We start from the raw sequence: 22813 nt of genomic DNA, 5'->3' as shown, positions 1-22813 counted from the left end.
CAGGACTTGTGCTGCTATGTTTTTTTTTATTTCGTCGAATAAAAAATTTTTCGCTTTACCTCATTTTGCCGCTTTTTCAACATTTTGCGTGATATCTTTTTGACTTCTCTAGACTAGTTTCTCTCTTCTCTCATTCTGCTAAAAGTGATTTTGAACATCAGTTGCTCAGCAAAGCAATTCAAAATGAACAGAGTCAGTATAAAAAATTGAAGTCAGAAGTAGAAACGGGATAAACCCATAAAGCCCAATTTTAGATGCCCGCTATTTGAACGTCGTTCCTATAAGTCTTAGTTACCATCTCTAATGCTTATTTGTATTGATAGTAGCCCCTGTAGCCTCTCTCTAAGAAACAGAATTACGTTATCTTCAACTACGAAATGCCATCAAAATAAATCGGACTTAAAAAATGTTTTTGTACAAAACTCCTTTTTTTTTCAATATCTTCTATTCTTTCAATCCCAATCATGCTTATTGGAATCAACGGCGGCTATTTTCCGGCAATATGCCGGCTATGTTTGATGGTTTGAAGGTAGAAATGTTGATAACATAGAATGTTCAGAGGTGGAAAGTTTTAGAAGTATATTGAATAATAGATTTCTCAGATTTTTTTAGTCGTCTTTTTTTAAAATGAGGAGCTGTATATTTTTCAAATTAGGAGCTGTACATTTTTCAATTATCAACTTCCGCTCGAAAGGACAACTAAACGTTCAGAGATGGAAATTGATACATCTCATTAATGCTAGCTGGGTTCGGAAAATGTGCCCCAGAAAAGGCTCTTAAATGACGAGAGATTAATTATCTAAACGATTATAGCCCTTTGCTTAGAGGGATAATTGCGGTGGGATTGAAATTTTAAACCTTGGGCGCTCTGCCCTACTGTGGTTTCAAAGAGTTCTGTAATTTGTATAAGGTTTTATGGGCTTCTGATTTAGATCTCAGATAGCAGAAAAGGTATAAAAGCGAAAATATAAAATTATCTATGGTTTATTAATGGATTTTGGAACCGTTTTTTTTTCTAAATTTATTCAGTCTGCATCTTGTCCAATGCTCACTTGCTGGTGGTTTAAGTGCAGTTAATGATATATGTTTAAGGTCCTGCTCTTATGCGTGTGTTCCTTCGGAAGCCAGCGAAGGGTGGCCAGGGTACAAACGAGGAAGAGGAGGAGGAGGATGAGGGTGTAATGGCAGAGATTACGTCTACACAAAGGCTCACTGTGTCTGAGCAGGATGACGAGCAGGAGAAAAAAGTTATCTATTCAAAAGGAAAAGCAGACACATCAGGTAGCTAGATCATTCACATTCTTCTGCCTTAGCTGTGCAAATTTCCTATCGTTTCTCAAAATATTATTGGTTTTTAAGATTATTTACCACTGTTTTCGATTCAAACGCGTTAACAGATTTCTGCTACAACCAAGTGCTCATAACCCTCACAACAACTTTAGCCATTACTTCACTTTACATCTTGATTAATGAGCTGATATTTTCCAGGCTAAGTGCTTAATTTTAGAAAAGTCAAACAATTAATGGTAAGTTGTATTCTGCGAGTACCTGTTTTAGGTCATGCGATCCATGCTCCTAGTCAAGAGTTCAACTACCTCTCGCCACAGGGATGGCCCAACTCTAGCTCAGAATCCATCTCTGACTCCGAACAGCAGCAGCCGACACAACAAAACACAAATCAACAACAATCCGCTGAGTAATTGGCATCACCTATTTTCTCCTTAACGCTCAATTTCTGATTGCCTTGGAAATAGCGACGTCAAGTGCTCGTGTATCTATTATACGCTTTCAATTGATGTTCTCGAGAAAAAAATGAGACTGAATTTCAAAAGCATTCTTGTCGCTGTTGGATTTATTCTTATAGAATTAATTGATATAAAAGCAAACAGAATGATTGCAAAATTCTATGATAGCAAGTATCTTCTTCGTTCCTTCTATGGCAGCAAATAGGTTTTTCTCCATAGGCTATCTTTATGTCTTAAGACGAATTGAGGTCAAAATTTTTATGGTTTTGTCTGCGTGCTTTCAAACAAAATTTGTTACAATTGTTTGAGTAATTTTTTTAATGATGTGAGTGGTTTTTTAGTGATTTTTTACCTTTTACCTTTTTTTTACTTCAGTAATATAAATAGTTCTTATAGAGAACCCAGCGGAACTTACGGGTGCACGAAGACTGCTAAATGTCGAAATTGACGCAAAATTAGTTCCGTTCTGAGTAGCCGCGTCAGCTACTCAACCGGCGTTTATCGAGCTCCTATTATTTCAGGACTCCGAAGAAAGTTTTTAGCAATTATATTAGCCCGGTTAATCTGTAATGCAATTTTTCGTACTGCCAATTTTGTGTCTGATATTTTTAATCACCTGACAATTTGACTTTTCTGTTAAGGGGATAAATAGGTAAAGCCCCGAGGGCATTAAGACGCTGAGCAGTTCTCTTAGAGCCTTACGCTTTATTAGTCTAAAAGTACGCAATTTTGCTGAACTCCATTTCAGTTTGCGGTTTCTTGACCAAGAGAAAATAGACGCGAAGCGATAGCGGCTATTATTGGGGATATCGGTTTTTTTTACAATTCAAAGAATTTGAATTGTGTTGGTGCGCTGTTTTTTTTAAGATGTGTTCACACAATTTTCAATGGCTTTGACCTTTCAAAACGGGATAAACAAGTAAAGCCCAGCGGGCATTAAGTTTCATTAGAGGCCCAAAGTAGGATTTAGTAGTCCTTCAAGTGTTTATAGTGGTGCAGCTGCTGGGATGGCCTTAATTTAAGGTTAAAAGTTCATTTTTGGGAGTTTTTGGGCTCAAAATGGTGCAATTTTTCATGTTTTTTTGTTATTTTTTGTTTTGATGAGTCTTAAGTTGAAGTTTTTAAAAGTTGATGAAGGCCTTTTGCGACACAAAATTTCTTGTTTTGACCATTTTATGAGCTATCTGTTTTGGTACTACAATCACAAACACGCAAAATGATACTAATTTTTGCTATTTTCAGGTTTTTTGAAGTTTTTTTTTTCATTTTCTGATTTTTTTTAGCCGTAGGTGTCAAGAAACATCCTATAGGCTTTAATAAAGGGTTTGATGATAGATTAATGCATAGTTTCAAGTGGTAATGGAATAGTTTTTATTTTATTGCCGTCATGAATTTCAGCATTTTTTGACAAAACTTGCTATTTTTTTAATAGCCGCACAGCGATAGCTGGGGCTATTATTGGCCTTCTCTTGGTTTTTTTATTTTGTCGTCATGATTTTTGTTACGACCATATGACGTCACAGTCACTTTTTGTTCATTCGTTCATGCAATTTCAACTGAATTGCATGTGTGACGTCATTTTTAGCTCTTAGTGGAGCGAGTTTTTTGTTCATGCGCGTGATTAAATTTTTGGTCACACTTGACTTACCTCACTCTCAAAAATGACTTCCCCACTTTGAAATTGACTTTTATTTACTTTAATTCAAAGAGATAAGGTCAAATGGGTGTGTCTCACTCTAAATGAAGGTTATTAGAGATCAGCTAATAGAGGCAGCAATAACTTATACAGATTTTTAATCAAAATATAACAGATCAGCCCTCAATGAAAAGACGAATTTTTTTGGTCTGTCTTTTTTACTATTTTTTTAGACTGCCGATCTACGAATCTATTGCGGCTATTTTCTGGCAATCTGCCAGCTATGTTCATAATTTGTCATTTATTATCATTATTCAAGTTGTTTGACTCCCAGGAGCCAGAAAACCTCATCAGCGGTTAGATGATAAGTTACTGAAAAAATTTCTAGTTGCCATTGAATAGGTTTCAACTTTTGAATGTCACAAATTTTAGCATTTTTTTTGACAAAATTCGCATTTTTTTCAGGTTTTTGGAATTTTTGTCATTTTTTCAGTTTTTCCAGCTTCAGGGACCAGGCAATCTCCTTTGAGGTTTGTTAATAGGGCACTGCATAGTTTCTAGTAACAATGGAATGGTTTTAACATTTTAATGTCTCGAAATTTAGCATTTTTTTGATAAAATCTATTTTTTTAAGGCTTCCTGAAGTTTTTTTCAGTTTCTGGTGTTCGTTCACTCTCAATTGCGAGAGAACATATTCCACGTTCTGACAAAAAGCTACTTTAGTTTCAATGGATTTATTTTCAACAATTTAACCTTTCGACTTCTAGAAGTTTTTTTGATAAAATTTGCAATTTTCAAGTTTTTTCAAAACATTTGTATTTCATTTATTTTCTCCCTGACTCAGTAGCCAGGTAACCTCATCCAGGGTTTGATAGTATAATATTAAATAGTTGCTAGGGGCAACATGTCTACAAAGCTAGGGGCAACATGTCTACAAAGTCTACATGTCTACAAAGCTATCGAGCAATTTTCGGGCAAACTAACTGCTGTTTTTATTGCCTTGACAACCATGAATTCAGTTCCATACCGGTTGCTATCTATATTTTACCGAATATAGCTTTTTTTCGCAGCTCTTACAACAGCTGGTTATTGTATTCCTTAGAACCATGTGAATTTGGTTTGTATCGGTGTTTTTTTGTTTGATTTCTGAAGTCAATTAGAAGTCAATTTTAATTTGTTGTTTTGAGCAGGCTACAACAGATGCGATCCCCTCTATCTTTCGAGTTCATCTAAATTTCTCTCCCATTCTCAATTAATTTTTAAAGCGAGATTTACTAATGGTTTCTGTGATATTATTATTTTTTATTCGAGTTTTCTCACGACCAATTATTTTTTTCTCAGAAAACAGTCTGCCAAGAATGATGTCAAAGATGGTCGCCAAAAGGCGCCAGTTGCTCCTCCTCCTCTTCCGCCAGTGGACGGCCCGGCACCTCTGGCCCAGTCGGATTCCATGTTTGTGAATGTGTCGGGTACTGTTTCGTTCCTAACTCCAACAGATCGGAACCCAGTAGCACCATCGGCCCCTCCTATGGAGCAAAGTGAAAGCGGAGGAGTGGCTGCCGCGGATGAGAGTGGTGGTTCCGATTACGAAAACGTCTCTCCTACCATTCGCAATATCGCTAGCAGTCAGATTGTGGTGGGTGGAGATGGGAAGAAGCAAAGCAACAACGAGTCAGCAATCTCTATCTTGGAGTACGAGAGAACTCTCAGACCTAAAGGTATACAAGATTTCATCCTCTGCTGGGAATCAATAGAAGATACACTTTTCCCGACAAGGTTGATAAGTAAAAAAAAGTCAAATAGTTTATTAATTGCTCTCAAACGAAGTTTGTAGCTATTATATTAGTCCTGTCGGTCTTTTCTTTATGCGATTTTTCGCTTGACCAATTTTCGTCTGACGCTTTTGACTTTTCGTCCTCAAAAACGGGATAAACATGTAGCGCCCAGCGGGTATTAAGTGCTCTTAGAGCCTTTCAGCTCTGTTTCAGCTCAAACTTTTTTGGAGACATACTTAGACTTAGGTCGGCTCTTACAGGTTGCAGGCCTCCCCACCAATATTGCCCCCTCCAACGCCGTTGCCCCCACCCGAATGTTGCTCCTCATCAGCACCCTGGTGCGACCTCCCCCCTCCCTCTCCCGTGGCTAGCTACTGACGAACAAGCGCTCGCTAAAAACACGCAAATTTATACGAATTGTCACAATTTTTTTCAAGCTTTTTTGAAAATGCTTGTGGTTTTTTGAGTTTTATCAGCCCTTTGTGTCAAGGAAACTCCTCTGCGGTTTGATAATAGGTTACTGCATAGTTTCTAGTGGTAACAGAGTGGTTTCAAAATTTTAACATTGCGAATTTGAACAATTTTTTGACAAAACTTGCAGTTTTTCAATTTTTTTGTCACTTATTGTAATTATTAATAGCCGCATCCTCAATTCCAGGCGGCTACTATAGCGCCCCTAATTTTTTTTACTTCGTCTAACAGATTTTTGTTTCGTCTTACCCTGACTTCTTGGATTTGACTTTTTCAATCACTTACCTCACTCAAAAAATGACTTCTGAACTCACTTATGAAACTTTAAGTTTTATGAACATTTACTTGTTAAAGGTCAATAGTGTGCATCTAAGTAGTGCCAAACATATATGACCTAATTCTTGTTTATTAGAGTCTTGAGTTTTTGATTTTGAATATTAATTTGGGATCTTCTCCGTTTGTGTCCCCAGTATTTTATGCGCCCCCCCAGTTACAGAGCACGTGCCATTACATAGAAAGTCATTATGTAGAAAATATTGCACGTGCATCTGAGGGGTGTAAATAATATGCGCCCACTAAGCTGAGGGGGCACAAACGGAAGAGATCCTTATTTTGAAAAACCCTATTAGGGCTTTCTCCTTATAGAGCTTATCTGTCTCAAAAAAAATTACAGTCCAAAGCTAACCGAAAAAGTCCGAACCCAAGAAGGTCAAAACGCCGTCTGAACGAATAGTGTCTATCTCATCTTTTCAGTTGTTTCAATTGATGGAAGGCCCCAAGCGTCTATCGTGACTATATTTCAAGTTTTTCCCTACCCAGGACCCAGAAAACCTTAAAGGTTTGATAAAAAATCTACCGAAAAAACTTCATCAGCCATGGAATAATTTTTAATTGCTCTCAAACGATGTTTGTAGCAATTATATTAGTCCTGTCGGTCTTTTTAATGCGATTTTTCGCTTGACCGATTTTTCGTCTGACGCTTTTGACTTTTCGTCCTCAAAAACGGGATAAACAGGTTGCGCCCAGCGGGCATCAAGTGCTCTTAGAGCCTTTCAGCTCTGTTTCAGCTCAAATTGTTTTGGGGACTCATACTTATACTTATGCTGTGAAGGGCGGTTCTTAGAGGTTGAAGACACCCCACCCCACTGTTGCCCAGCCCACCTCCCTCCCCTTCAGCCCAGTGCACCCACCCCCCCCCCCCCCCCCCCCCCGGTGGCTACTGACGAATAAGCGATCGGTAAAAACACGCAATTTTATACTAATATTCGCAATTTTTTCAAGTTTTTTGAAAATTTTTGTCAGTTTTTGAGTTCCATCAGCCCTGCAGGGTTTGATAATAGGTTACTGCATAGCTTCTAGCTGTAATAGAAGGGTTTTCGACATTTTAACATCACGATTTTTTGCAATTTTCTGATGACACTTGCAATTTTTTTCAAATTTTATAAATATTTTGTCATTTTTAGGTTTCTCCAACCTCAAGGGCCACCCAACCTCCACCAGGCTTTGATAATAGTTTACTGCATGGTTTCTAGTGGTAATGGAATGGCTTTTCAACATTTTACCATCACGCGTGGTAGCAATTTTTTGATGAATTTTGCATTTTTTTTTGAATTTTAAATATTTTGTAATTTTTAGGTCTCTCCAACCTCAAGGTTCTCCCAACCTCCAAAAACTATCAAAAACGGGATAAACAGGTTGCGCCCGGCGGGCATCAAGTGCTCTTAGAGCCTTTCAGCACTGTTTCAGCTCAAACTGTTTTGGAGACTCATACTCAACTTATGGTGTGAAGGGCGGTTCTTAGAGGTTGAAGACACCCCACCGCACTGTTGCCCAGCCCACCTCCCTCCTCTTCAGCCCAGTGCACCCCCCCCCCCGGTGGGTACTGACGAACAACCGATCGCTAAAAACACGCAATTTTATACTAATATTTGCAATTTCAAGTTTTTAAAATTTTTGTCAGTTTTTGAGTTCTTTCAGTCCTGGGTGTCAAGAAACCTCCTCTGGGGTTTGATATTACGTTACTGCATAGCTTCTAGCTGTAATAGAAGGGTTTTCGACATTTTAACATCACGAATTTTCGCAATTTTCTGATGAAACTTGCAATTTTTTTTTAAATTTAAAAATATTTTGTAACTTTTAGGTTTCTCCAACCTCAAGGGCCTCACAACCTCCAAAAACTATCAAAAACGGGATAAACAGGTTGCGCCCAGCGGGCATCAAGTGCTCTTAGAGCCTTTCAGCTCTGTTTCAGCTGAAACTGTTTTGGAGACCCATAATTATACTTATGGTGTGAAGGGCGGTTCTTAGAGGCTGAAGACACCCACCCCACTGTTGCCCAGCCCACCTCCCTCCTCTTCAGCCCAGTGCACCCCCCCCCCCCCCCCCGTGGCTACTGACGAACAACCGATCGCTAAAAACACGCAATTTTATACTAATATTTGCAATTGTTTCAAGTTTTTTTGAAAATTTTTGTCAGTTTTTGAGTTCTTTCAGCCCCGCAGGGTTTGATATTACGTTACTGCATAGCTTCTAGCTGTAATAGAAGGGTTTTCGACATTTTAACATCACGAATTTGCGCAATTTTCTGATGAAACTTGCATTTTTTTTAAATTTAAAAATATTTTGTAACTTTTAGGTTTCTCCAACCTCAAGGGCCTCACAACCTCCAAAAACTATCAAAAACGGGATAAACAGGTTGCGCCCAGCGGGCATCAAGTGCTCTTAGAGCCTTTCAGCTCTGTTTCAGCTGAAACTGTTTTGGAGACCCATAATTATACTTATGGTGTGAAGGGCGGTTCTTAGAGGCTGAAGACACCCACCCAACTGTAGCCCAGCCCACCTCCCTCCCCTTCAGCCCAGTGCACCCCCCCCCCCCCCCGGTGGCTACTGACGAACAACCGATCGCTAAAAACACGCAATTTTTTTTACTAATATTCGCAATTTTTTCAAGTTTTTTTAAAAAGTTTTTGTCAGTTTTTGAGTTCTTTTAGCCCTGCAGGTTTTGATAATAGGTTACTGCATAGCTTCTAGCTGTAATAGAAGGGTTTTCGACATTTTAACATCACGAATTTTCGCAATTTTCTGATGAAACTTGCAATTTTTTTCAAATTTTTTAAATATTTTGTCATTTTTAGGTTTCTCCAACCTCAAGGGCCACCCAACCTCCACCAGGGTTTGATAATAGTTTACTGTATGGTTTCTAGTTGTAATGGAATGGTTTTTCAACATTTTACCATCACGCGTTGTAGCAATTTTTTGATGAATTTTTGCAATTTTTTTAAAAAAATTTTTAAAATATTTTGTAATTTTTAGGTTTCTCCAACCTCAAGGGCCTCTCAACCTCCAAAAACCATCAAAAACGGGATAAACAGGTTGCGCCCAGCGGGCATCAAGTGCTCTTAGAGCCTTTCAGCTCTGTTTCAGCTGAAACTGTTTTGGAGACCCATAATTATACTTATGGTGTGAAGGGCGGTTCTTAGAGGTTGAAGACACCCCACCCCACTGTTGCCCAGCCCACCTCCCTCCCCTTCAGCCCAGTGCACCCCCCCCCCCCCCCCCGGTGGCTACTGACGAACAACCAATCGCTAAAAACACGCAATTTTATACTAATAATCGCAATTTTTTCACGTTTTTGAAAGTTTTTGTCAATTTTCGAGTTCTTTTAGCCCTGCAGGTTTTGATATTACGTTACTGCATAGCTTCTAGCTGTAATAGAAGGGTTTTCGACATTTTAACATCACGAATTTTCGCAATTTTCTGATGAAACTTGCAATTTTTTTTTTAAATTTAAAAATATTTTGTAATTTTTAGGTTTCTCCAACCTCAAGGGCCTCACAACCTCCAAAAACTATCAAAAACGGGATAAACAGGTTGCGCCCAGCGGGCATCAAGTGCTCTTAGAGCCTTTCAGCTCTGTTTCAGCTGAAACTGTTTTGGAGACCCATAATTATACTTATGGTGTGAAGGGCGGTTCTTAGAGGCTGAAGACACCCACCCAACTGTTGCCCAGCCCACCTCCCTCCCCTTCAGCCCAGTGCAACCCCCCCCCCCGGTGGCTACTGACGAACAACCGATCGCTAAAAACACGCAATTTTTTTTACTAATATTTGCAATTTTTTCAAGTTTTTTTAAAAAGTTTTTGTCAGTTTTTGAGTTCTTTTAGCCCTGCAGGTTTTGATAATAGGTTACTGCATAGCTTCTAGCTGTAATAGAAGGGTTTTCGACATTTTAACATCACGAATTTTCGCAATTTTCTGATGAAACTTGCAATTTTTTTCAAATTTTTAAATATTTTGTCATTTTTAGGTTTCTCGAACCTCAAGGGCCACCCAACCTCCACCAGGGTTTGATAATAGTTTACTGTATGGTTTCTAGTTGTAATGGAATGGTTTTTCAACATTTTACCATCACGCGTTGTAGCAATTTTTTGATGAATTTTTGCAATTTTTTTAAAAAAATTTTTAAAATATTTTGTAATTTTTAGGTTTCTCCAACCTCAAGGGCCTCTCAACCTCCAAAAACCATCAAAAACGGGATAAACAGGTTGCGCCCAGCGGGCATCAAGTGCTCTTAGAGTCTTTCAGCTCTGTTTCAGCTCAAACTGTTTTGGAGACTCATACTTATACTTATGGTGTGAAGGGCGGTTCTTAGAGGTTGAAGACACCCCACCCCACTGTTGCCCAGCCCACCTCCCTCCCCTTCAGCCCAGTGCACCCCCCCCCCCGGTGGCTACTGACGAACAACCAATCGCTAAAAACACGCAATTTTATACTAATAATCGCAATTTTTTCACGTTTTTGAAAGTTTTTGTCAATTTTCGAGTTCTTTTAGCCCTGCAGGTTTTGATATTACGTTACTGCATAGCTTCTAGCTGTAATAGAAGGGTTTTCGACATTTTAACATCACGAATTTTCGCAATTTTCTGATGAAACTTGCAATTTTTTTTTAAATTTAAAAATATTTTGTAATTTTTAGGTTTCTCCAACCTCAAGGGCCTCCCAACCTCCAAAAACTATCAAAAACGGGATAAACAGGTCGCGCCCAGGGGGCATCAAGTGCTCTTAGAGCCTTTCAGCTTTGTTTCAGCTCAAACTGTTTTGGAGACTCATACTTATACTTATGGTTTGAAGGGCGGTTCTTAGAGGTTGAAGACACCCCACCCCTTTGTTGCCCAGCCCACTTCCCTCCCCTTCAGCCCAGTGCACCCCCACCCCCTGGTGGCTACTGACGAACAACCGATCGCTAAAAACACGCAATTTTATACTAATATTCGCAATTTTTCACGTATTTGAAAGTTTTTGTCATTTTTTGAGTTCTTTTAGCCCTGCAGGTTTTGATATTACGTTACTGCATAGCTTCTAGCTGTAATAGAAGGGTTTTCGACATTTTAACATCACGAATTTTCGCAATTTTCTGATGAAACTTGCAATTTTTTTTTAAATTTAAAAATATTTTGTAATTTTTAGGTTTCTCCAACCTCAAGGGCCTCCCAACCTCCAAAAACTATCAAAAACGGGATAAACAGGTCGCGCCCAGGGGGCATCAAGTGCTCTTAGAGCCTTTCAGCTTTGTTTCAGCTCAAACTGTTTTGGAGACTCATACTTATACTTATGGTTTGAAGGGCGGTTCTTAGAGGTTGAAGACACCCCACCCCTTTGTTGCCCAGCCCACTTCCCTCCCCTTCAGCCCAGTGCACCCCCCCCCCCCCCCCCCGGTGGCTACTGACGAACAACCAATCGCTAAAAACACGCAATTTTATACTAATAATCGCAATTTTTTCACGTTTTTGAAAGTTTTTGTCAATTTTCGAGTTCTTTTAGCCCTGCAGGTTTTGATATTACGTTACTGCATAGCTTCTAGCTGTAATAGAAGGGTTTTCGACATTTTAACATCACGAATTTTCGCAATTTTCTGATGAAACTTGCAATTTTTTTTTAAATTTAAAAATATTTTGTAATTTTTAGGTTTCTCCAACCTCAAGGGCCTCCCAACCTCCAAAAACTATCAAAAACGGGATAAACAGGTCGCGCCCAGGGGCATCAAGTGCTCTTAGAGCCTTTCAGCTTTGTTTCAGCTCAAACTGTTTTGGAGACTCATACTTATACTTATGGTTTGAAGGGCGGTTCTTAGAGGTTGAAGACACCGCACCCCACTGTTGCCTAGCCCACCTCCCTCCCCTTCAGCCCAGTGCACCCCCCCCCCCCCCCCCCCGGTGGCTACTGACGAACAACCGATCGCTAAAAACACGTAATTTTATACTAATATTCGCAATTTTTTGAAGTTTTTAAAATTTTTGTCAGTTTTTGAGTTCTTTCAGCCCTGGGTGTCAAGAAACCTCCTCTGGGGTTTTATAATAGGTTACTGCATAGTTGCTAATGGTACTGCAATTGTTTCAACAATTTTAACATCACGAATTTAGCATTTGACAAAACGTGCAAATTTCAATTTTAAATTCATTTTTCATTATTCACGTCTTTCCGGACGCAAGGGACAGAAAACTTCCTTAAGGTTTTGATAATAAGTTACTGAAAAATTTTTAAATGCCATGTAATAGCTTTCAATTTTTTAATTTGACAAATTTAAGCCTTTTTTTATAAAACTTGCATTTTTTCTTTTTTTTCAATTTTTTTTGTCTTTTTTAGGTTTTTCCTGTCTAAAGAGCCAGCGAACCTCCTGCTGGGTTTTTGTAGTAGGTTACTGCGTTGCTTCTAGTGGTAATAGAATGGTATGCAGCGTTTTAACATCACGAAGTTTAGCATTTTTTTGAAACTTGCTATTTTTCAAATTTATAAAATTTATTGTCATTATCTAAGTTTTCTGAGACCCAGGAGCCAGGAATTCTCCTATAACCTTTGATAATATGGTTTTCAAAATTTTTATTGGCCATGGAATGGTTTTCGTCCTTTAATTATTACTAATTTTAGCAAAATTTTTATAAAACTTGCAATTTTTTCAATTTATTTGAATTTTTTGTCAGTTTTTAGGTTTTTTCAACCTCAAGGGCCAACAAAGCTACTGCAGGGTTTGATAATAGGTTACTGCATAGCGTCTAGCTGTAATAGAAGGGTTTTCAACATTTTAACTTCACGAACTTTCGCAATTTTCTGATGAAACTTGCAATTTTTTAAAAATTTTTTAAAAATGTTTTGTAATGTTTTAGGTTTCTCCAACCTCAAGGGCCACCCAACCTCCACCAGTCTTTGATAATAGTTTACTGCATGGTTTCTAGTGGTAATGGAATGGTTTTTCAACATTTTACCATCACGCGTGGTAGCAATTTTTTGATGAATTTTGCATTTTTTTTTTAATTTTAAATATTTTGCAATTTTTAGGTTTCTCCAACCTCAAGGTTCTCCCAACCTCCAAAAACTATCAAAAACGGGATAAACAGGTTGCGCCCAGCGGGCATCAAGTGCTCTTAGAGCCTTTCAGCTCTGTTTCAGCTGAAACTGTTTTGGAGACCCATAATTATACTTATGGTGTGAAGGGCGGTTCTTAGAGGCTGAAGACACCCACCCAACTGTTGCCCAGCCCACCTCCCTCCCCTTCAGCCCAGTGCACCCCCCCCGGTGGCTACTGACGAACAACCGATCGCTAAAAACACGCAATTTTTTTTACTAATATTTGCAATTTTTTCAAGTTTTTTAAAAAGTTTTTGTCAGTTTTTGAGTTCTTTTAGCCCTGCAGGTTTTGATAATAGGTTACTGCATAGCTTCTAGCTGTAATAGAAGGGTTTTCGACATTTTAACATCACGAATTTTCGCAATTTTCTGATGAAACTTGCAATTTTTTTCAAATTTTTAACTATTTTGTCATTTTTAGGTTTCTCGAACCTCAAGGGCCACCCAACCTCCACCAGGGTTTGATAATAGTTTACTGTATGGTTTCTAGTTGTAATGGAATGGTTTTTCAACATTTTACCATCACGCGTTGTAGCAATTTTTTGATGAATTTTTGCAATTTTTTTAAAAAAATTTTTAAAATATTTTGTAATTTTTAGGTTTCTCCAACCTCAAGGGCCTCTCAACCTCCAAAAACCATCAAAAACGGGATAAACAGGTTGCGCCCAGCGGGCATCAAGTGCTCTTAGAGTCTTTCAGCTCTGTTTCAGCTCAAACTGTTTTGGAGACTCATACTTATACTTATCGTGTGAAGGGCGGTTCTTAGAGGTTGAAGACACCCCACCCCACTGTTGCCCAGCCCACCTCCCTCCCCTTCAGCCCAGTGCACCCCCCCCCGGTGGCTACTGACGAACAACCAATCGCTAAAAACACGCAATTTTATACTAATAATCGCAATTTTTTCACGTTTTTGAAAGTTTTTGTCAATTTTCGAGTTCTTTTAGCCCTGCAGGTTTTGATATTACGTTACTGCATAGCTTCTAGCTGTAATAGAAGGGTTTTCGACATTTTAACATCACGAATTTTCGCAATTTTCTGATGAAACTTGCAATTTTTTTTTTAAATTTAAAAATATTTTGTAATTTTTAGGTTTCTCCAACCTCAAGGGCCTCCCAACCTCCAAAAACTATCAAAAACGGGATAAACAGGTCGCGCCCAGGGGGCATCAAGTGCTCTTAGAGCCTTTCAGCTTTGTTTCAGCTCAAACTGTTTTGGAGACTCATACTTATACTTATGGTTTGAAGGGCGGTTCTTAGAGGTTGAAGACACCCCACCCCTTTATTGCCCAGCCCACTTCCCTCCCCTTCAGCCCAGTGCACCCCCACCCCCTGGTGGCTACTGACGAACAACCGATCGCTAAAAACACGCAATTTTATACTAATATTCGCAATTTTTCACGTATTTGAAAGTTTTTGCCATTTTTTGAGTTCTTTTAGCCCTGCAGGTTTTGATATTACGTTACTGCATAGCTTCTAGCTGTAATAGAAGGGTTTTCGACATTTTAACATCACGAATTTTTGCAATTTTCTGATGAAACTTGCAATTTTTTTCAAATTTTTTTAAAATGTTTTGTCATTTTTAGGTTTCTCGAACCTCAAGGGCCACCCAACCTCCACCAGGGTTTGATAATAGTTTACTGCATGGTTTCTAGTGGTAATGGAATGGTTTTTCAACATTTTACTATCACGCGTTGTAGCAATTTTTTGATGAATTTTGCAATTTTTTTTAAAATTTTAAATATTTTGTAATTTTCAGGTTTCTCCAACCTCAAGGGCCTCCAAAAACTATCAAAAAGGGGATAAACAGGTTGCGCCCAGCGGGCATCAAGTGCTCTTAGAGCCTTTCATGCCTTTCAGCTCTGTTTCAGCTCAAACTGTTTTGGAGACTCATACTTATACTTATGGTGTGAAGGGTGGTTCTTAGAGGTTGAAGACACCGCACCCCACTGTTGCCTAGCCCACCTCCCTCCCCTTCAGCCCAGTGCACCCCCCCCCCCCCCCGGTGGCTACTGACGAACAACCGATCGCTAAAAACACGTAATTTTATACTAATATTCGCAATTTTTTGAAGTTTTTAAAATTTTTGTCAGTTTTTGAGTTCTTTCAGCCCTGGGTGTCAAGAAACCTCCTCTGGGGTTTTATAATAGGTTACTGCATAGTTTCTAATGGTACTGCAATTGTTTCAACAATTTTAACATCACAAATTTAGCATTTGACAAAACGTGCAAATTTCAATTTTAAATTCATTTTTCATTATTCACGTCTTTCCGGACGCAAGGGGCAGAAAACTTCCTTAAGGTTTTGATAATAAGTTACTGAAAAATTTTTAAATGCCATGTAATAGCTTTCAATTTTTTAATTTGACAAATTTAAGCCTTTTTTTTTATAAAACTTGCATTTTTTCTTTTTTTTTCAATTTTTTTTGTCTTTTTTAGGTTTTTCCTGTCTAAAGAGCCAGCGAACCTCCTGCTGGGTTTTTGTAGTAGGTTACTGCGTTGCTTCTAGTGGTAATAGAATGGTATGCAGCGTTTTAACATCACGAAGTTTAGCATTTTTTTGAAACTTGCTATTTTTCAAATTTATAAAATTTATTGTCATTATCTAAGTTTTCTGAGACCCAGGAGCCAGGAATTCTCCTATAACCTTTGATAATATGGTTTTCAAAATTTTTATTGGCCATGGAATGGTTTTCGTCCTTTAATTATTACTAATTTTAGCAAAATTTTTTATAAAACTTGCAATTTTTTCAATTTATTTGAATTTTTTGTCAGTTTTTAGGTTTTTTCAACCTCAAGGGCCAACAAAGCTACTGCAGGGTTTGATAATAGGTTACTGCATAGCGTCTAGCTGTAATAGAAGGGTTTTCAACATTTTAACTTCACGAACTTTCGCAATTTTCTGATGAAACTTGCAATTTTTTAAAAATTTTTTAAAAATGTTTTGTAATGTTTTAGGTTTCTCCAACCTCAAGGGCCACCCAACCTCCACCAGTCTTTGATAATAGTTTACTGCATGGTTTCTAGTGGTAATGGAATGGTTTTTCAACATTTTACCATCACGCGTGGTAGCAATTTTTTGATGAATTTTGCATTTTTTTTGAATTTTAAATATTTTGCAATTTTTAGGTTTCTCCAACCTCAAGGTTCTCCCAACCTCCAAAAACTATCAAAAACGGGATAAACAGGTTGCGCCCGGCGGGCATCAAGTGCTCTTAGAGCCTTTCAGCACTGTTTCAGCTCAAACTGTTTTGGAGACTCATACTTATACTTATGGTGTGAAGGGCGGTTCTTAGAGGTTGAAGACACCCCACCCCACTGTTGCCCAGCCCACCTCCCTCCTCTTCAGCCCAGTGCACCCCCCCCGGTGGCTACTGACGAACAACCGATCGCTAAAAACACGCAATTTTATACTAATATTTGCAATTTTTTCAAGTTTTTTTGAAAATTTTTGTCAGTTTTTGAGTTCTTTCAGCCCTGCAGGGTTTGATAATAGGTTACTGCATAGCGTCTAGCTGTAATAGAAGGGTTTTAACATTTTAACATCACGAACTTTCGCAATTTTCTGATGAAACTTGCAATTTTCTTAAAATTTTTTTAAAATGTTTTTTAATGTTTTAGGTTTCTCCAACCTCAAGGGCCTCCCAACCTCCAAAAACTCAAAAACGGGATAAACAGGTCGCGCCCAGGGGGCATCAAGTGCTCTTAGAGCCTTTCAGCTTTGTTTCAGCTCAAACTGTTTTGGAGACTCATACTTATACTTATGGTTTGAAGGGCGGTTCTTAGAGGTTGAAGACACCCCACCCCACTGTTGCCCAGCCCACCTCCCTCCCCTTCAGCCCAGTGCACCCCCCCCCCCCCCCCGGTGGCTACTGACGAACAACCGATTGCTAAAAACACGTAATTTTATACTAATATTCGCAATTTTTTGAAGTTTTTAAAATTTTTGTCAGTTTTTGAGTTCTTTCAGCCCTGGGTGTCAAGAAACCTCCTCTGGGGTTTTATAATAGGTTACTGCATAGTTTCTAATGGTACTGCAATTGTTTCAACAATTTTAACATCACAAATTTAGCATTTGACAAAACGTGCAAATTTCAATTTTAAATTCATTTTTCATTATTCACGTCTTTCCGGACGCAAGGGGCAGAAAACTTCCTTAAGGGTTTGATAATAAGTTACTGAAAAATTTTTATTTGCCATGTAATAGCTTTCAATTTTTTAATTTGACAAATTTAAGCCTTTTTTTTTTAATAAAACTTGCATTTTTTTCATTTTTTTTGTCTTTTTTAGGTTTTTCCTGTCTAAAGAGCCAGCGAACCTCCTGCTGGGTTTGGTAGTAGGTTACTGCATTGCTTCTAGTGGTAATAGAATGGTATGCAGCGTTTTAACATCACGAAGTTTAGCATTTTTTTTGAAACTTGCTATTTTTCAAATTTATAAAATTTATTGTCATTATCTAAGTTTTCTGAGACCCAGGAGCCAGGAATTCTCCTATAACCTTTGATAATATGGTTTTCAAAATTTTTTTTGGCCATGGAATGGTTTTCGTCATTTAATTATTACTAATTTTAGCAAAATTTTTATAAAACTTGCAATTTTTTCAATTTTTTTGAATATTTTGTCAGTTTTTAGGTTTTTTCAACCTCAAGGGCCAACGAAGCTACTGCAGGGTTTGATAATAGGTTACTGCATAGCGTCTAGCTGTAATAGAAGGGTTTTCGACATTTTAACATCACGAACTTTCGCAATTTTCTGATGAAACTTGCAATTTTTTCAAAATTTTTTAAAAATGTTTTGTAATGTTTTAAGTTTCTCCAACCTCAAGGGCCTCCCAACCTCCAAAAACTATCAAAATCGGGATAAACAGGTCGCGCCCAGGGGGCATCAAGTGCTCTTAGAGCCTTTCAGCTTTGTTTCAGCTCAAACTGTTTTGGAGACTCATACTTATACTTATGGTTTGAAGGGCGGTTCTTAGAGGTTGAAGACACCCCACCCCAGTTGCCCAGCCCACCTCCCTCCCCCTCAGCCCAGTGCACCCCCCCCCCCCCGGTGGCTACTGACGAACAACCGATTGCTAAAAACACGTAATTTTATACTAATATTCGCAATTTTTTGAAGTTTTTAAAATTTTTGTCAGTTTTTGAGTTCTTTCAGCCCTGGGTGTCAAGAAACCTCCTCTGGGGTTTTATAATAGGTTACTGCATAGTTTCTAATGGTACTGCAATTGTTTCAACAATTTTAACATCACAAATTTAGCATTTGACAAAACGTGCAAATTTCAATTTTAAATTCATTTTTCATTATTCACGTCTTTCCGGACGCAAGGGGCAGAAAACTTCCTTAAGGGTTTGATAATAAGTTACTGAAAAATTTTTATTTGCCATGTAATAGCTTTCAATTTTTTAATTTGACAAATTTAAGCCTTTTTTTTTATAAAACTTGCATTTTTTTCATTTTCAATTTTTTTGTCTTTTTTAGGTTTTTCCTGTCTAAAGAGCCAGCGAACCTCCTGCTGGGATTGGTAGTAGGTTACTGCATTGCTTCTAGTGGTAATAGAATGGTATGCAGCGTTTTAACATCACGAAGTTTAGCATTTTTTTTGAAACTTGCTATTTTTCAAATTTATAAAATTTATTGTCATTATCTAAGTTTTCTGAGACCCATGAGCCAGGAATTCTCCTATAACCTTTGATAATATGGTTTTCAAAATTTTTATTGGCCATGGAATGGTTTTCGTCATTTTATAATTACTAATTTTAGCAAAATTTTTATAAAACTTGCAATTTTTTCAATTTTTTTGAATTTTTTGTCAGTTTTTAGGTTTTTTCAACCTCAAGGGCCAACGAAGCTACTGCAGGGTTTGATAATAGGTTACTGCATAGCGTTTAGCTGTAATAGAAGGGTTTTCGACATTTTAACATCACGAACTTTCGCAATTTTCTGATGAAACTTGCAATTTTTTTAAAATGTTTTGTAATGTTTTAGGTTTCTCCAACCTCAAGGGCCTCCCAACCTCCAAAAACTATCAAAAACGGGATAAACAGGTCGCGCCCAGGGGGCATCAAGTGCTCTTAGAGCCTTTCAGCTTTGTTTCAGCTCAAACTGTTTTGGAGACTCATACTTATACTTATGGTTTGAAGGGCGGTTCTTAGAGGTCGAAGACACCCCACCCCACTGTTGCCCAGCCCACCTCCCTCCCCTTCAGCCCAGTGCACCCCCCCCCCCCCGGTGGCTACTGACGAACAACCGATCGCTAAAAACACGCAGTTTTATACTAATATTCGCAATTTTTCACGTTTTTGAAAGTTTTTGTCAGTTTTTGAGTTCTTTTAGCCCTGCAGGTTTTGATATTACGTTACTGCATAGCTTCTAGCTGTAATAGAAGGGTTTTCGATATTTTAATATCACGAATTTTCGCAATTTTCTGATGAAACTTGCAATTTTTTTTCAAATTTAAAATATTTTGTCATTTTTAGGTTTCTCGAACCTCAAGGGCCACCCAACCTCCACCAGGGTTTGATAATAGTTTACTGCATGGTTTCTAGTGGTAATGGATTGGTTTTTCAACATTTTACTATCACGCGTTGTAGCAATTTTTTGATGAATATTGCAATTTTTTTAAAATTGTTTTTAAATATTTTGTAATTTTCAGGTTTCTCCAACCTCAAGGGCCTCCTAACCTCCAAAAACTATCAAAAACGGGATAAACAGGTTGCGCCCAGCGGGCATCAAGTGCTCTTAGAGCCTTTCAGCTCTGTTTCAGCTCAAACTGTTTTGGAGACTCATACTTATACTTAAGGTGTGAAGGGAGTTTGAAGACACCCCACACCACTGTTGCCTAGCCCACCTCCCTCCCCTTCAGCCCAGTGCACCCCCACCCCCCCCCCCCCCGGTGGCTACTGACGAACAATCGATCGCTAAAAACACGTAATTTTATACTAATATTCGCAATTTTTTGAAGTTTTTAAAATTTTTGTCAGTTTTTGAGTTCTTTCAGCCCTGGGTGTCAAGAAACCTCCTCTGGGGTTTTATAATAGGTTACTGCATAGTTTCTAATGGTACTGCAATTGTTTCAACAATTTTAACATCACAAATTTAGCATTTGACAAAACGTGCAAATTTCAATTTTAAATTCATTTTTCATTATTCACGTCTTTCCGGACGCAAGGGGCAGAAAACTTCCTTAAGGGTTTGATAATAAGTTACTGAAAAATTTTTATTTGCCATGTAATAGCTTTCAATTTTTTAATTTGACAAATTTAAGCCTTTTTTTTTATAAAACTTGCATTTTTTTCATTTTCAATTTTTTTGTCTTTTTTAGGTTTTTCCTGTCTAAAGAGCCAGCGAACCTCCTGCTGGGTTTGGTAGTAGGTTACTGCATTGCTTCTAGTGGTAATAGAATGGTATGCAGCGTTTTAACATCACGAAGTTTAGCATTTTTTTTGAAACTTGCTATTTTTCAAATTTATAAAATTTATTGTCATTATCTAAGTTTTCTGAGACCCATGAGCCAGGAATTCTCCTATAACCTTTGATAATATGGTTTTCAAAATTTTTATTGGCCATGGAATGGTTTTCGTCATTTTATAATTACTAATTTTAGCAAAATTTTTATAAAACTTGCAATTTTTTCAATTTTTTTGAATTTTTTGTCAGTTTTTAGGTTTTTTCAACCTCAAGGGCCAACGAAGCTACTGCAGGGTTTGATAATAGGTTACTGCATAGCGTTTAGCTGTAATAGAAGGGTTTTCGACATTTTAACATCACGAACTTTCGCAATTTTCTGATGAAACTTGCAATTTTTTTAAAATGTTTTGTAATGTTTTAGGTTTCTCCAACCTCAAGGGCCTCCCAACCTCCAAAAACTATCAAAAACGGGATAAACAGGTCGCGCCCAGGGGCATCAAGTGCTCTTAGAGCCTTTCAGCTTTGTTTCAGCTCAAACTGTTTTGGAGACTCATACTTATGGTTTGAAGGGCGGTTCTTAGAGGTCGAAGACACCCCACCCCACTGTTGCCCAGCCCACCTCCCTCCCCTTCAGCCCAGTGCACCCCCCCCCCCGGTGGCTACTGACGAACAACCGATCGCTAAAAACACGCAGTTTTATACTAATATTCGCAATTTTTCACGTTTTTGAAAGTTTTTGTCAGTTTTTGAGTTCTTTTAGCCCTGCAGGTTTTGATATTACGTTACTGCATAGCTTCTAGCTGTAATAGAAGGGTTTTCGATATTTTAATATCACGAATTTTCGCAATTTTCTGATGAAACTTGCAATTTTTTTTTCAAATTTAAAATATTTTGTCATTTTTAGGTTTCTCGAACCTCAAGGGCCACCCAACCTCCACCAGGGTTTGATAATAGTTTACTGCATGGTTTCTAGTGGTAATGGATTGGTTTTTCAACATTTTACTATCACGCGTTGTAGCAATTTTTTGATGAATATTGCAATTTTTTTAAAATTGTTTTTAAATATTTTGTAATTTTCAGGTTTCTCCAACCTCAAGGGCCTCCTAACCTCCAAAAACTATCAAAAACGGGATAAACAGGTTGCGCCCAGCGGGCATCAAGTGCTCTTAGAGCCTTTCAGCTCTGTTTCAGCTCAAACTGTTTTGGAGACTCATACTTATACTTATGGTGTGAAGGGAGTTTGAAGACACCCCACACCACTGTTGCCTAGCCCACCTCCCTCCCCTTCAGCCCAGTGCACCCCCACCCCCCCCCCCCCCCCCCCCGGTGGCTACTGACGAACAATCGATCGCTAAAAACACGTAATTTTATACTAATATTCGCAATTTCAAGTTTTTAAAATTTTTGTCAGTTTTTGAGTTCTTTCAGTCCTGGGTGTCAAGAAACCTCCTCTGGGGTTTTATAATAGGTTACTGCATAGTTTCTAATGGTACTGCAATTGTTTCAACAATTTTAACATCACAAATTTAGCATTTGACAAAACGTGCAAATTTCAATTTTAAATTCATTTTTCATTATTCACGTCTTTCCGGACGCAAGGGACAGAAAACTTAAGGGTTTGATAATAAGTTACTGAAAAATTTTTATTTGCCATGTAATGGCTTTCAATTTTTTAATTTGACAAATTTAAGCCTTTTTTTTTTATAAAACTTGCATTTTTTCTTTTTTCAATTTTTTTGTCTTTTTTAGGTTTTTCCTGTCTAAGGAGCCAGCGAACCTCCTGCTGGGTTTGGTAGTAAGTTTCTGCATTCCTTCTAGTGGTAATAGAATGGTATGCAGCGTTTTAACATCACGAAGTTTAGCAATTTTTTATGAAACTTGCTATTTTTCAAATTTAAAATATTTTGTCATTTTTAGGTTTCTCGAACCTCAAGGGCCACCCAACCTCCACCAGGGTTTGATAATAGTTTACTGCATGGTTTCTAGTGGTAATGGATTGGTTTTTCAACATTTTACTATCACGCGTTGTAGCAATTTTTTGATGAATATTGCAATTTTTTTAAAATTGTTTTTAAATATTTTGTAATTTTCAGGTTTCTCCAACCTCAAGGGCCTCCTAACCTCCAAAAACTATCAAAAACGGGATAAACAGGTTGCGCCCAGCGGGCATCAAGTGCTCTTAGAGCCTTTCAGCTCTGTTTCAGCTCAAACTGTTTTGGAGACTCATACTTACACTTATGGTGTGAAGGGAGTTTGAAGACACCCCACACCACTGTTGCCTAGCCCACCTCCCTCCCCTTCAGCCAAGTGCACCCCCACCCACCCCCCCCCCCCCCCCCCCCGGTGGCTACTGACGAACAATCGATCGCTAAAAACACGTAATT

At 38.1% G+C, this 22813-nt stretch overlaps 1 protein-coding gene across 1 annotated transcript in view; it reads left to right on the top strand.

The window, feature by feature from the left end:
• Positions 1–22813, top strand: part of LOC142334676 (mitogen-activated protein kinase kinase kinase kinase 5-like) — a 255273-nt gene that overhangs the window by 122820 nt on the left and 109640 nt on the right. The window contains exons 9-11 of the mRNA XM_075382898.1: positions 1093–1281; positions 1558–1696; positions 4723–5099. Coding sequence (XP_075239013.1) covers positions 1093–1281; positions 1558–1696; positions 4723–5099 — 705 coding nt within the window. The remainder of the gene's footprint in view (positions 1–1092; positions 1282–1557; positions 1697–4722; positions 5100–22813) is intronic.

This window comes from Convolutriloba macropyga, chromosome 2, assembly GCF_964194025.1.
Source record: "Convolutriloba macropyga chromosome 2, txConMacr16.3, whole genome shotgun sequence".
NCBI lineage: Eukaryota > Metazoa > Xenacoelomorpha > Acoela > Convolutidae > Convolutriloba > Convolutriloba macropyga.
This window is presented reverse-complemented; position numbering and strand designations above follow the sequence as displayed.